Here is a 16377-nt window from a genome sequence, read left to right on the forward strand (position 1 = left end):
AGGAAGAAGCTGCAAAAAAGATTCAACAACAACAAATTGAAGATTCAAAGAAATTAAAAGATTTGGATCTTTCACAGTATGCTATTAAAGGATCTGAAGATGAGTGGGAGAAAGCTTTGCATACTGGACGTAAGACTCTTGTCAGCATAAAAAGGTGAGAATAATGTAGCTTAAATTTTTTTTCAGTACTTTTTTTAATGTTTGAATGAATTTTAATTGTGATTCATATTGTGATGTATTGATAATTTAATGATTGTAAATACTGAAACATTAAAAGATGTGTAAAAAAAATTTTCAACATTAGACATTTTCAAAAAAGTAATAATTACTGGATTTAATATAATTAATTTTGCTGTAGAAAATTTATTTTTATCACGGTATTCAAATTTCAATACACAATCAAATATTAAAATTAGTTTGTTTAATAATGAAAACAAATAAATGAATTTAAAAAAAGGGAAAAGTTAAAATACATAATTAAGGCAAGTGGATTGGCAACTCTTATACACTAGTTGATAATCAGCTATAAAGTTTCCTGTTAAAAATACTGTGGCATAACTTAGCAGCACCCAATTGCATCTTCTTAACATGCTGAAAAAGTGTATGCTTGTAAGATTTAAATAAAAAAGTGCATAATTAACAAGATGCACATAAAATAATCTGAATATTGGTTAATGATACAAACTTATGTGCCATCATTGTGGCTTCTGATTTCTTAATTGTTCAGACTAATTACTATATAGACATATATCATTAGCCAAAGAATCAGCAACTTCTAATATTTGGCCTTTTTGGTTCATCTCAAACATTATGACCATTAATAATATAAAATACTCATTCACTGCACCTTTTTTTTTTTAAATTAATTATGTCTAACAATTTTATTTTTGCCAATTACAATTATCTGTCATTGTCTATAAACTAATTCTTTTATGAAGGAATTTTTTCCACCCCTTTCCTGTAGAATTATGTTGTTCTGTCATGGAAGTATTTTGTAATCCACCATGAAGGTTCTTTACATTGTCATATTCTTCTTTATTTAAAAGAAAATTATGTAATGGCTAAATGAGGTGATAACTTGGTATTGTCTTAGATTGGTATGAGTCTCTACCTACACTTGTGTAATATCCTTTGTTTCCAAACAAATGTATAGACTCTCCCATTTATCATTACGGAATACCACTCTGTTACATTCAGCAATGATAGTTTTCTTTCCTCCCAGGCTATTGCAGAGATGATCCAACTAGGGGCAGATGCCTTCTTGTTTATTTTTTTTTTCTTCCTCTCCATGGTAGAAAGACTTAATGGATCCTCTCTGTGAAATTCTCCCAGATCCTTAGCATAACTTTTTGTGGAGTTGTTTTGTTTTGAATTATCTAGAATTACCTGGGCTACAATCAGATGTCATTTGACTTTTTGTAGCTAACCTTTTTTTCATCACAATTAACACATTAACATGATATAAAAGTCTATAATTCTAAAAAATCTCTCTGCCTGGCAGGTTTAAAATAATTCATTAACTTTTCTTTCCCTATCTCTTTTCAATGATTTATGTGATATTTAGTGTCAAATTTACCACGGATCCCCAGTATGAATCCACTTCCTTATTATCAACTTATGAATACCATACTTCTTGACTAAATTTGTCATAATAAGCTTGTTTTCACTCTCACTGACATCTAACAGATATTTATCGTTTAATTGGTCTTGAACCAGTTTTTTGAGCTGTCTTTCACCATTACTGAAGTGCACTGCCAGTATTGGTATTTTCATTCTGGTGCAGCATTACTGCTACATACATCACTTGTCATTCAGCATGCTTTTATCACATTGCTTTTTAGTCTGATAGTTTAGTCATAATATGTACATTTTAGTCATAATGTCTCGTAGGCTTTTTCTAGACTTTCATCTCCCCTCTTTTGCTTGACACCTTGAAATAACATTAAATGCCATATCAATATCTTTTACTTGATTTAATATTAGAAAATCTCATATTACCCTGTTGCCAACATATAAACACATAGGGGAAAAAAATTGGTGTATTTTCAATACATTGATTCATTTAGCATGTATACTCTTTTTAAATAATGAATTAGAATTTTATTTTTTCTTTTCTTTGTTCTAGTATAAAGAAAAAGCCAGAAGAAGTAGAACTTCCAAAACCTAATCATAATGTTTCATTTAAAGGAAAACATAGACAGGGGAAGAAAAAGAGGTAGCATGCTCTTATAAAAATGGTTGTACATATTCCTGATATAAATAAAGTTATTTAATTTCAAATGAATTAATTGGTGATTCCATTATATATCCAGATTTTAGCATTGCTTGAGGTTTTTAAGAAATTTATTTTTGCATCTTCATTCATCATAATCTGATAAAAACATTTTAAAATGTCATTTCATTAAAGTACAAGTTTAGCAAGTACAAATATATTCTGACTAAAGGTATCACAGTTATTCAAATAATCTTGATGATCAGATCATTTGATTATTATATATCTGTAATATCATGTAATCTGTATATCTTAAACTAAATACAGAATAATAATAATAAAAAAGGGGGGAAAGAATATATATAAAAAGAGGGAAGGCACAGATTTTCAATTTATCCAGATAAAAGTCAGAAGACAAATAATGGATTAGGCTTTTTCCAACACTGATATTTCATTCTTGCTAAAGTGGAAGAAAGAAGCCATAAGGGGAGTAGTTGCTTATAAGCCAACTAAGATCAGTGTTGTCACCAAACTTGTAAAATAAGCAGGCCTTGACTTAGAGACTCAAGATCCCTAGGCACTTGTTATTTGGGCCCTCCACCATCTCGAAGCTATTTTGGAAATTTAGCAAATTAAATGCACTAGTACAGAACATATAGTTTTTAATCAACTTTAATGACTTTAATAAACATCGGAATAATACAGTCTATATTACTATAGTTACGTTATTCTATAAAATTTATAGAATCATACGGCAAACCTTCATTTTTAACTTTCAATTCCGCTTTCAAACATTATTTCTGACTCTATGTACATTACAGAATGTGAATTGAGCCTGTTCTCTCCTATGTTAGATCTTAAGTAATTCTTTACTCTCTTTAGCGCTGAAAATGACCATTCTGCTAAGCAGTTTGACACTGGTGTACACAACAGCATTCGGAGTGAAATTCCTACACTTGGATAAATGTCCAAAAAGCCTTTTTAGCTTGTTGCAGTCGGACGCATTTGTTGGAGTTGCCTGTTGATGGCCATCAGCAGCATCACTGCAACTGCCAATGGCTAATGCACTAGTGCTACTAGTACTAGGACTAGAACCAGAACTAAGTCTAGACATAGATGAGATGAAAAAGTGTTTAACTTTGGAACATTACGAAGAACCTGTTTTTCGAATTTTCTTTATTTTGTTTTCTTTTCTCGAACCCGCTTAGTTTTTTATTGAAGTCAGACATTGTGACATCAATAATTTCTATAATGAATATAAAAGGAGAGGGTCATTAAACAAAGGAACCACTCGTCATGTTGTATGCGAGCGAGATGAACAACCGTATTTCAACCATCGACACAAGAAAACTAGAGACAGGAGAGTAAATTCATGTGGAGGGGGTAGACTAAAAAATTACAGGCAGATCTCACGTACGCGTACACTGCGCAGTGGAACAAAGTTTGCTTTCAACGCAATGTTTGAAGCTTCACAGTTGGTGCAGAACACTGCTTACAAGAGGGGAAACGAAGAGGCCTAATTCTAGCTTGGTTGCGTGCAGGGCTGCAAGTTATATTATGAGCACCTTGTTTTGTCAAAACGTAGTAAAAATATTTATTATAATATTATTTTCGATAAAGCTTTTTGATAATGCAACCTAGGCTTTTGAGCTTACGTAGAGATTCCACCACTGCGGCTCCTAGGCTGGGGCCTTGTAGGCCTAGGCAGAAATCCGGCACTGAAAATAAGTGAAGGAATTTCAGTTCTTGCTCTGACAAAGATCATGCTTTTAATATCCTTATTTCTGTAAAATAAATACTAGCTACCTTTTTTTTTTTTTATGAAATTGTTTTATTGGTACGCAATCCCTTTCTTTAACACACAGTATGTTTTACTTTTAATGTCTTAACCCATTAACACCCATATTATTTTAAAACGAGAATTTTTGAAAACCATTTTTAAATTACATTTTATATATCATAAATAAAGTAATTATGAAGTTTTATTCAATTGCCATAATTAGCAGTTCAGATAATAGGTGATCTATAAATAGATCGCTGGGCACTTCTGTTAATAAAAGAACAAGTAACTCCCCTTTGATCTTACATTTAAAAAATTACAAATTTAGTTTAAAAAATATGAATTTTTTGCAAAATCAAAAACAATTATAAAGATTTAAAAGAATTAAATATTATTTTACTGATCTTAACTTCCTTGGTTACATTTTTATTGAGCAAATAGGAGTTCCCTTATATTTTTAAAACTGGCATCTTTGGTTTCGTCTCTTACCTATAACATGGTCTTTTCTATCTAAATATATAGAGCCCATCACTTTGGTCTCGATGACATCACCAAATGTTTTCCATTGCTTCGAATTTGTCCCCAGTTTGAAGTATGTAACCGTGATATGTCTTCGGATGTCTTTTATACTTTTTTTCACCACTCGTGTTCCAAGCAGTTCATTCGAAGTTTCAGGAGTGTTGTCAAAATTCTCCTCTCTACAGTGCAAGTCAAAATTATCTCAGTAGATCCATTTATAGATCAGCATGTTTAAGCTAAAACATTTACTCCACACATGGCCCATGATTTATACCAAAACTGTATAGGTTTGCCTTTTAGAAATTGTTTGAAACAATGACCATAATATCTAATCATCATTTCATCAACAGACAGAAATTTATCGAAAAGGCCAAATTTTTTAAAACTGTGATTTATATGCGTGATTAATTTTCTTACTTTGAAAGCCCAGTCTGATTTTTGCATTCCTGCGTAATTACTGTTGGCAAAATGGATTACAGATTTAATATCTAAATATTTATGTAAAAACATTGCGTTTTTTACTATTTTACTACTGCGCTATTTTTACTAGAGATCTTCCTCTGACCAGTAATCATGTTCATTGCATAAAGTATGGTAGCCAGAGAAAATCGAAAAGCCAATAAAACTCTTCAACTCATCAATTTTAACTGAAAACTCTGACTTATTTTTTCACTTTCGCATATCTTTGTGTTTATTTATTACACATTCGTAAAATTTGTGAGTTAAAATTCTTCAAAAATTTCAAGTGGATTCATATTCTCTAAAATGTTTGAAATGCTCTCCAGATTACCAGACAAAGTACCTTCTTTGTTAAAAGCATAAGTAGGGTTATTTTATATCTAATTTGCTTTTGGCTGCAATTTTTTTTTTTTTTTTTTTTATATATATATAATTTCATCCTAACCCTTTTTTTATTTTCATTTTCATTACTGGCGATAGTTGCTCCATATTTTTAGGACCAAAAACCTTAGTTTTTACCGATGGAGTGATCGTTTCACCATCATCAAAGAACTTTTCGTCAGTTAACTCGTCCACATCAGGCAGTAAAGCAATTATATCTGACTAAATTTCCTTAGAAGACATATATTCTAATGCTTCTTCAATGGTGTGAAACACTTTATGCCTGGACATTTTGGAAAAAAACCACTAACTATTAGTTACCACTAACGCCCAGCGATCTATTTATAGATCAGCATGTTTAAGCTAAAACTTTAATTATAAGAACAGTTATTTTTCTAAACTAAATAACGCAGAACAGTTGAAGAGGTATTGAAAATGTAGAATATGTAAGAAAAATATAATTTACTAATATTTTTTTTTTTTTTTTTTTCTTGTTGGATACAAAATTGAAAAGCTGCATTATGAAGCATCACTTGGCTAACTTTAGACGTTATCTGCTTTGACTGTTCTGGTAAAGAATGTTTCAAAACGATTTTGGGGGTATGGCCACATGTGTAAGGAAATCAGGCAGTAACAAAAAGAAGTGATTAAAATATTTTGTTCTCAATGGTCGTTCTAAAAGTAGCTGATTTATAAATAGATCACTGTGCAGTAATGGGTTAAACACTGTGGCATAACTAGAATTTTTGCCACCTGGGGCAGTTGCTAAATTTGCCATCCCTTATGATGCACAAACAAATAATATTAAAAAAAAAAAACGAAATGTAAAGAAATAAATTAAAACTCTACATTTATTAACTTTAATTTCAACAATTTAAAATTATATTATTTTGTTCTCAAAACCATTGATGACATTGTAGAGGTCTATTTGAGTGCTTCAATTGCTGTTATGTAAGGAAAGATTTTTTAAAGTGTAAAATGTATTGTTCTTCAATGAAATTTTTGTTGGAAAATGCTTCTCACAATTAGCAACACTTGCAAGCAGTTGAGAGGAAAATTTAGTAATAGTTTAGAACTACTATTACAATATGTAAAACTTTCTTTAGGAGATTAAGAACTTCTTTCCCACATTCTTGTTTCGATTTTCCTAGCAATAATAGAAATAAAACTCTAAAATACTTCTTCATGATAAGAAATTCTTCCTTATGAATGTCACCATGATCATAATTTAGTTGATACTCATAATTTGCATTCAAAAGTTTTAACCGAATAATTTTATCTAGAGTAAAAATTCATTTTCTGTTTAATTCTATATGGCAATTCAGAATCTAATTATTCTTCACTTCCCTTGATGATCTACCTGACTAACGTTATACAATAATTTTGCTAAAAATGCTGCCCAGGCAGATCATCTAGCTACACCAATTAAATATGTTTTATTTGTGTAATGCAAAATGCATATCTTGCACATAATGCAAACATGTGTACAGAATCTGCTATAGGAAATCCATTATAATATCCCTAAACTCAGCAAGAGAGTGAATATCTTATAAATAACATTTTTATATGTTAAAAGAATAGAATGATGACAAGATAACTAGATACTGCCCTAAGCATTATGTATAAAACCAACAATCCACCTATCTTGGAAGAGTTTATAGGCCATGAAGTAGTAAGTTCAAAAAACACTGCAGATAGTGTTATGTATATGCTACACTATAATACCAAATTTATTACCAGAAGCACCATGGAAAAGGTGACCATGAGGTAGTAAAACTGTATCAATATATTGTTGGTTCCGGTTGCAAACATATAGAAGAATGCAGTTCATTGATCATAATGCCAGCTCATACTGATACTGCATCTTATATATTGGTCCTTTCCTGGATATGTTCTGGACGATAAGCAGTACCCCTTTCATGCCAATTCAGTTGTCATTCTGCAAGCCATTGACAAACTAAGGCTGCTGCCATCTGACAAGTAAACCTTCGCTTCTTTGATAACGGTTTGCTGGAAACCCATATATTTTCTGAAAGCTTATGTCAGAAGTAGAAAAACTGTGAAATCTTAGGGGCAGAGGGAGAAGCATTTAGAAGCTATAGGACACACAAAGTATCATAAAAGTGTGTATAGATGGACATATTCTTGTAATGACGTCTCTAATTCTTGTATGTTGATGCATTGTCTGCTTCGGAAGTACCTGATGGTTAAGTCCTACAAAAAGAACTGGTACCTGAAGGATTTATGGAAATATCCAACCTCTGGATATTCATTTCTTCAAATGCTACAAATCTTTTATTCGTTACATAATAGGCATAATCATTATGAAGACATCACATAATTTGCATGGCGATAGTTTTCTGGCCCTGCACTCCTTTTCACTGTATCAGTTCAGCTTTCCTCGTTTCAAGAACTTGATTAAGTATGCTTTTTATGAGTGCGGATACTTGGACGATAAACCTGGAATGTGGATTGCGCCAATGGATGCTTTCGATTCATTGAGAAATGATGAACATGCAAAGTGTGAGGCTATCGCTTTTGTAAAATGTGCCCACTGTGAACTGTCTTTCTGCCCATCTCAGTTTTTTGATGAATTGCCTCTTATAATAGATTTTGTTTGAATTCAATAACAAGTCACATTTTCAACATACCAACATATGTTGTTTCTTTTCAACGAGTTGTCTCTTCCTTTATGTTGAGATCTCCACCTTTGTACCATATTATTAGTTCATATAAATATGTGAAACAAGCATTTTAGCAACTTTTGGTGTCATGTTTCCAACTCTTTACTGATATTTTGTGGGTCCTATAGCTCCTAAAGGCTTGTTCCTAAGATTTCACAGTTTTTCTACTTGTGACATAAGCTTTCAGAAAATATATGGGTTTCCGGCAAAATGGTATCAAAGAAGAGAAGGTTTACTTGTGAGAGTATTACACAATCCAATCCAGTTGCAATGCTCACATTCCTGCAAACGTGTTGTGCGGTGCCGTCCGAACAATCGAACATATACTTCTCCTCCCAAATGTCTGCCTATAGTTTTTTGGGAGTTCTGTAGCCACAAAAAAACTCATTCACAACCAGCAGAGTTGTGATGTGCCAGTTTCTTTTTACCAATAGGACAATGCATGTCTCCTGCAGAGGCATTATATATCAACATCTGGCATTATAAGAAAAGCAAAAGTACAGTTCTTCAGGGAGACATGAAGAAACACATTAGAACCCATCCTGGAAACTAGAAAAAAGAAAAATACTTTGTGACAATGCCGTGTGTGATCCGCACACACTGTAAAGCATAATGTGTATAAATTTTGCAATGTACCCTTCTACAAAGGAAGGTATTTTAAAACAATTTATTTAAGAAAAAGGTTTTATTTTTTAACACATTAACAGAGAACGGTTTCATCTTGAAACAGATATAATTTTGTGCACTAATTGCAAAAATTCATCCACTACAGGAAGAGGGTGTTGACACTGTGCAAAAGCTCTTCCTAGAGCTTTTAAAACATGCTCTGTATTAAATGATCTCAGACTGGCAGCCTTTCCAAAGCAATTTTATACAGCCCGCAAATACATTTTAGTTATGTATTCGTTGCACAGATTTCAGGATCTTCTGAAAGCTGAGGTTATGCTACCATTAAAAACACACATGAATAATATGCCAGAAAATCTATAAATGCAGCTATTAAATTGCAGTGTTATATAAATCTTATTCAGAGATACAAATTTATTTATACTTTTGCCAAAAATAAACAAGCTCCATTACGAAATTTTGCATTTAGGATAGTTACTTTGTCTGGGAATATGTTAAGTGAACAATTTTTTTTTCACAATTAAAAAAAAAAAAAGAGAGAGATTGACTAATGACTTCTAAGCAGCTGTAATCCATGAAGATAAGTTCTGTCCAAGGCTACACACATTATCGGTAAGAAATAAAGTTTACAATTATTTACATACAAACATATTTATGCAAAGAAAAATTTAATAAATAAGAGATTAGATCGTCCTCACTTATTCTCAAATTTTACTTTATTTGGAAAAATGATTTTAGTTTTAATTACTTAATGATCAATTTAACAAGTTAGAATTATTTTGAATAATAAATTAGTGTTAAATATGTTAACAAGCTTAATCCAGAAATTGCAACTTTTCATCTGTTGATTCAGTAATGGATAGAGTAAACTGTGCATTACTCAACAGAATTCTGAAATACTCTTGAGCCCTTAGGAAATACCACAAGCTCACTATAAAAAACGTTTGTCATATTGTTATGTAACATCAAACCATCAAAGTTTTGCAATAGAACAAAAGGCTCACTGTGGAAAATATTGTGAAGCATAAATAGAGGCCACAATCATGATGAGAGAATGGCACTGTTGAAGACATATTCATTCCTCGCATTCCAATGATACTTACCTAATTGACCTAACGATTCAAGTACACTCTTTGATTTCAAGCTGTCACAGTTTCCCAGCTGGCTTCCACAAACAAGGTACAGAGACAATCGCTTTTAGTGGCAGGTATTGACTTGGAAATGCTATGTTTTTCACATGGCCAATTGCATGTAGTTTTCTCAAGAACTGGCACACTGGATAATTTGTTTATGCCGGAGCATAAACAGGCAAACGAAAAACAGTTTACCCTCGAGCTTTGCGATAAAAATAATGTTTGTTTTCTATCTACACAAAACCTCGTTTTATTTGAGCTTGGTAAAATTTTGTATAATTTGAACCAAATAAAAGGAAAATTGCTGTCGACCTGAGATTTAGAAAAAACTAGACACATTTCCTTACATAAAGCCTCTTTGCTGTGTTAATCGGCTAGCTTTAAATATGTATCAGTCTGAAAATTTAATATAGCTATCAATATATCTGAATAACAAAGTGCATCACCAGAAATATCTTGCAGGTATAACTTTAGACTTCAGATAGAAAATAAATATAAATTTGAATTTCTTTCCTTTGCAATATTATTATTGTTGTTTATGTATGTTTTGATCAATAATCAGTAAGTAAAATTTACAACCTTTTTTCAATACTTTTCATTTTGGTTATAATTTTTATAATAACCTGCACACAAAAAAATTGTTATAAAAAGAAAAAGAATCTGGCTCATCGGCTATTTTCAAATTGTGCATTTATCCCATATAGAACTTGAGCTCAAGACCATTGCTCTATAACATCTTTTGCCTAAGGCATCTAAACAAAAATTGAAATCTTTAGTCCCACCACTACATTTTACAATGATTATTTTTCAGTTTCTCAAGAGAAATATTTAAAAATATATACATTTTGCCATTAGCACAAGCTATTGGCTATTTGTATTAAATATGCACACATTAAAAAAAAAAAAAAAAAAAAAAAAAAAAAGATAAAAATTGGTTACCATTTTAATTATCAAAATTAAAGTTATAATACTTTAATTCCAAAATTTTATATGAAATTTATTTCTGAGATTTTTCTTGCAAAATTGATTTATGGACCTCTCACTTTCTTCATGCCCTTCAGGGACTTGCCAAGGAGCTGGAAAGCACTATTTTATAATTAGTGGTGCTAGTACATTGTCCTGTATCCATCACCAGTGAATCATCACTTTTCCTTTTAGTCAATCCTGGCCATTTCTCCATTTTGAAAATCTAATTTTATTTTATTATTTTTTCACAAATATTCAGATGCTCAATACGAGTTCTTCAAAAACAAACGACGATATTTTCAAATCGCATAGAAAAATAAGGAATACAAAGCAACAAGAAGACAAAATAACTGCTGTTAGAGACAGAAAATTGACGTAAAAAATTATTCTAATTGAAAACAGAGCAAGTTGAGCCTGGAATTTGTGATGATATAAAGTGAAGACATGCTAATAAATTAATCAACTCTAAAAGAATTAATGAAATACTATTATCTTTTCATAGGAACTTATTTTTATTTCCTGTTAAATGCAACATCCATTTCTATTATTCTTTTTAAAACATCATTTATGATAAATTTTGTTATGTCTGTGGCTAAAAGAACACTTGTAAAAATAGAAAAGGCAAATAAATGACTTTGAACAACGCTCAGATAGTATAAATTAGAGAGTTAGAGAAAAACTGAAATATGTCGTTGCGCTATTTAATTTTTGAATTTAATAGTTAAATATTACTTTGTTTCTTTGCATAATACTTATTTTTCTCTTGCATACCACCAGTTGAGAATTACTGCTCTATAGCAGCGGTTCTCAACCTTTTGACTAGCTCGTAGCATCTAAACAAAAATTGATAACTTTTAGTACCACCACTACATTTTACAATTATTATTTTTCAATTTTTAAATAGCAATATTTAAAAAAAAAAACTGAAAGATTTCAGACTTTATATTACACCTAAAGGGGCGTTTTTTTAACATTTTGTGTGTAACCTTTATTAAATATGTTCTATAAACCATAAAATTTAATTCAACAGAAGTATCACAAGATATTTAAAAGAGCATATCTTTAGAATTTCCGATACACAGTCTCGTGCACCGGAGATGTTACTAGTTAAAAGTACTTTGTGTACGACCAGTTGAGAAACCCTGCTCTACTAAATTTAAGTCCAGCAACTTTGTCCCAGAAAATCATTTACCAGTTATGTGACCCTGCATTAGATCTATAAAGTTCTTACCAACAGCTTCCAGGAAAAGCCTAACACTGTACACCCACAGTGCCCATATAGAAAGTGTCAGTGGTGTGCAGTCACTCCTCTTAGGATGGAAGTATATCAGCAGCTGGGTTCTCTCCAGAGCTGGTGAGAATCACTCCATCTACCAATGCATTATCCATTATAAAAATGACTATGAGAACTCATTTTACACAAAATCGTTCAGTCTTACGATTTTTCTTGAGAAAAACACTTCTACAGACAATATCACAGAGACCAGTCATTTTAATGTTTCCTTAAAAAACATATGTTAACAATAATTATACTTACTTTTCCTAAATTATATATGACATCAGTTTTTAAAATATTAATGACAGATATTTTGAATCATTTTAAAAATTGCATAACTTTAATTCAGGACACCAGTGTACTCACAATGCATAACTGAAACTTGCATTAAATTTTTTTTAAAAATTTGAACTACCTGTTCAAAAATTTGAAACCTCTGTTTTAAGATTATGATTCAGAAGCTACAGAAAAGAATCTCGTCATGCTATAATACAATTTTTGCATGAAAGTTTCTTTGATCAAGATGAATATTTCTGTTTTGGCTTTAAAATGTTTTAATTTATTAGACCTTTCCCAGCATATTTACATTCTTTAAGTAAAGAAAATATGGTTCCCAGAATTTAATTAAGGATTCTCTGGTATATGTAATAAAATTCATACAGTTTATTAACCATAAATTCAGAATGAAGGAGACATCTCGTATGGAAAAATGTTTTTATTCAAGTACAAATATGATTGCTCTTAAATTGTTTTCTACATATTTTCAGAATTTTACTACACTCAACCAAATTTATTCAAAATTCATGTCAAAGATTAGTAGATTTTCTTTTTTTTTATTCATTCATAATGCTGCACAGTCCTATTAACAGTAAAAACACAATACTTTGTAGAAATATGAAGAAAACTTACACGGTATAACGAAAACAGAAGGTAGTTTGAATTAAAATCCATATAGATACACAATAGGGTGACAAATCAGTCACATAAAAACTAACAAATGCTAAACCACCATTCACTTTCATAATTTAAAATCTGCCAGCAGAGGCTTCTGAATGCATTATCAAAATAAAATCTAAAGAACATAAATACTGAAAGAGATTATATTTTCAATAAATTACACCTGTTACAGAAAAAATATGTAAGAAACAGTTGCCTCCTAGCCTACATAATTAGGCTATAGTTTTATTAAAGAACATTGTTATATGATACCTAGTTTTTAAATAGCAAAACAAAATAAAATTAGATAACAGAAAAATAAAACTTTTAATGTACATTTTAAAATGTTACATTTTCATTCATAAAAACTACAATTAATTTTTAACAAAAATCTGAAACAAGCAATTATTGAAACATTAATTTCAAAACCATATTTTTTAAACTTATTTTGTAGATGTATATGCAACACACATCTTTTTAACTAAAATTTTTAACTATACTTGGAGGTTTTGCTTAAAAAACAAACCATGATGAAATTATTTATTAAGATCTATGAACAATCATCAAAATTTCAGACCAATAAGTTAAACACGTACAGCCACATAACCATACTAGTGCAGAAGTTAGAATGACAAGTCTTTGTTAAAAACAATCTAATTTCTGCATCTTTTAAATTTATTGAATTGTATGCACTAGGCACAGTGCAGAATGTTGTCTTGATGCATATTTTATTAGCAATTCTGCCACCAACAGAGCCATTGAATATATAAAAGTTTGACAAAGGAACCAACATGGCAGGCATATGTTAAGAGTTGCGCAGAGTAGCAAACACCATCATGGAAAATAACAGATGCACAATTAAATACAGTCAAAAAGGAAAAATGATAGTAATTCCCAACACATTCAATGGCCCTAAAGGATCGTGATCATTGATAAGAAGTAGGTTACTTATGGAGAAATGTAGAGTAGAAGTAGTAGTTGTAAAGGGAAGAATTCCACATCATGTTTTTTGAGACAAAATCTTAGTTTTCACCTTCTTCAGAACCTTCTTCTTCTGCTTCTTCCAACCAAGTTAACCATTGGTTCACCTATAGCAACAGCAATAATGATATTTTAAGCATGCTTACAATTAAAATTATTTTACATAACATATCATATAAAATCGAACATGAAATTACAATAATTACAATAATTACTAATGCTAGTCAATTTGAAGCAAATACCAAGTTATCTACTCATGATTTACATGTTTACAGATAAACAAACAACTCAGTGAGCCCCTAAAATACTTGCAATAAGCTAAAATTTTGATAAAATGTACACATATTTTAAGTAAATAAAAAAAGACATTTAAATGCATGATTTTATTTAGAGATTAATATCAAGTAATAAAGAAAATACCTGCATTTAGTTTTAATATAAACACTTTCAGATATATATTTTATTTTACAGCAGTAACAATATTCATTTACCATAAGTCAAAATATTTAGTCAAAAAAATTTTTTTAATAAATATTCTCATTTAAAAACTACTACTGCCATTTCATAGCTGGCAAAATTAAAAAAAAAAAAAATTAAATTTGCATTCAATAAATTTATTTAGTATTCTCTACAATAACTGTATGTATAATACCTTAAAAATCAAATCAATTTCAATAAATTTAGATTATATGCATATGTTAAAATAAATGATACATGAAAAGAATATACCATCTCACAAAGAATGGAATTTCTTTTGTAATAATAAAAAAGTGAGGAAAGAGATGACCCAGAAAGTGGGTTTAAATAACCTTTCGAAGACATAACAAAAACATTTTCCATTTACAACAGCTTTACATTTTATTTTCACTAAATCATCAGAATTTACGTACGATTTGCAGTAAAATACATCTCTAATATATTCATTTCTATCTGCTTGTTATAGTTTAAAATGACTCTCCTGCAACTATCTAAACTAAATTAAAACTATCTAAACCTCGTAATTTTTAGATGGAAAAGTGATTACAATTCAAAATAATTATATGCAAAATACTGATAGTTAAATAGACTACTTAATTTTAGCAATGCCAATAAGTAATACAATGAATAACACACTAAGTTGGCTACTAGAAAAGTCCAAATGTTTTTAGAAACTTATATAAATCGGATTTTAAATGACAGAAGTAAATTTATTTTGTACAGAAATTATATACTACGTAGTAATTTCCAATTAACTTCTCAAATAACACTTCAACGTGAAAAGTTTCAGAAACTTGAAGCTTTTGAAACTGAAATTTTACTGACACTAATTTATTAGTTACTGTTTCTTTTAAACAATGCATCTACAAAATGATTCCCCATGCTTTTTAATGCTTTTAACACTCTCCATTAAAAAAACAATTAATATATTAATATCAGATTAACATCATTTAACACGTTAACAGCCAAATACGAGATAACTCAGTTTGCACTCTTGTCCAGGGCACCACATATGAAATAACTTACTGCAGTTAAATCATATTGCTTCCAAGATAGGAAACCTAAACTTGCTGTGGCAGTAAACACATTAATAAAATATAACAACCAAATACAAAGTAATTTCTTAAAAATTTATATACAAAAGTTGTAAACATTTTTTGAAAACAAATCTCTAAAAAATAATGGGCCTTTTTCAATTTATTAAAATACACTTAATAGCACAGAATGATCTTTCTTTTGATGAAGAAATACACTTCTCAAAATCTAGTTTAAGTTTTTATTATCATGTTTTTTTTTTTTTTTTTTTTTCAGTCTATTATGAGAAAAATGCTTTTCCTCCCACATGATGCAACATACTAGGTGCTTCCACTTACTGTCACTACAGGTCACCATGGTACCAGACTGTAGGTTCAGACATAGATGTATAACTTTCATAAAACTCAACATGAGGTTTTCATTTCTAATATCAGGAAAGATATACAAATCCAGTCTTAAAAAATTTCAATGATTCTTAATACATGAAAATGTAAGATGCTGAACAATTTAATAATATTTCTATAAAGGAAAAATATATAACCAAGAAAACTTATATGCAAGTCAACTTTAATGTTCACTCTTTTATTTATTTATTTATTGCTCTAAGAAATACTATAAAAGGGGTGGCCAAAGTGCGGCTTGCGAGCCTGATATGGCTCTTGCAGGCAATTTGTGCGGCTCGTGCATATAAAATATATGTATGAAATATGGTAAGCTAAAACTATTCAGTGTCCCAAAAGAAGTAATTAATTAGTTTAGACTCTTTTTACAAAGTTATCATTGATTTCTTTCTGTTTAAAACCTCCTACATTACTTCTATAATGATGTAAATACGAACTTGTGGCTTCCATATTTCTTTGCATATTTTTAGCCCTCCCATTTTTTAGTGACAGGTTCTGAAAATGAAAAAA

At 30.3% G+C, this 16377-nt stretch overlaps 2 protein-coding genes across 3 annotated transcripts in view; one reads left to right on the forward strand and one right to left on the reverse strand.

The window, feature by feature from the left end:
• The window catches only part of LOC118193126 (RNA cytidine acetyltransferase-like), a 73184-nt gene extending 70900 nt beyond the window's left edge, over window positions 1-2284 (forward strand). For both annotated transcript variants that reach the window (XM_035364168.2, XM_085827192.1), the window contains exons 18-19: window positions 3-154; window positions 2126-2284. In XM_035364168.2, coding sequence (XP_035220059.1) covers window positions 3-154; window positions 2126-2219 — 246 coding nt within the window. In that variant the 3' untranslated portion in view covers window positions 2220-2284. The remainder of the gene's footprint in view (window positions 1-2; window positions 155-2125) is intronic.
• A 10453-nt stretch (window positions 2285-12737) lies between these two features.
• Window positions 12738-16377, reverse strand: part of NAT1 (N-acetyltransferase 1) — a 64539-nt gene continuing 60899 nt past the window's right edge. Inside the window, exon 20 of the mRNA XM_035364169.2 lies at window positions 12738-14061. Coding sequence (XP_035220060.1) covers window positions 13996-14061 — 66 coding nt within the window. The 3' untranslated portion in view covers window positions 12738-13995. The remainder of the gene's footprint in view (window positions 14062-16377) is intronic.

This window comes from Stegodyphus dumicola, chromosome 11 (assembly GCF_044657685.1).
Source record: "Stegodyphus dumicola isolate Sdum_Otavi_A_Nest chromosome 11, ASM4465768v1".
Classification (NCBI taxonomy): domain Eukaryota; kingdom Metazoa; phylum Arthropoda; class Arachnida; order Araneae; family Eresidae; genus Stegodyphus; species Stegodyphus dumicola.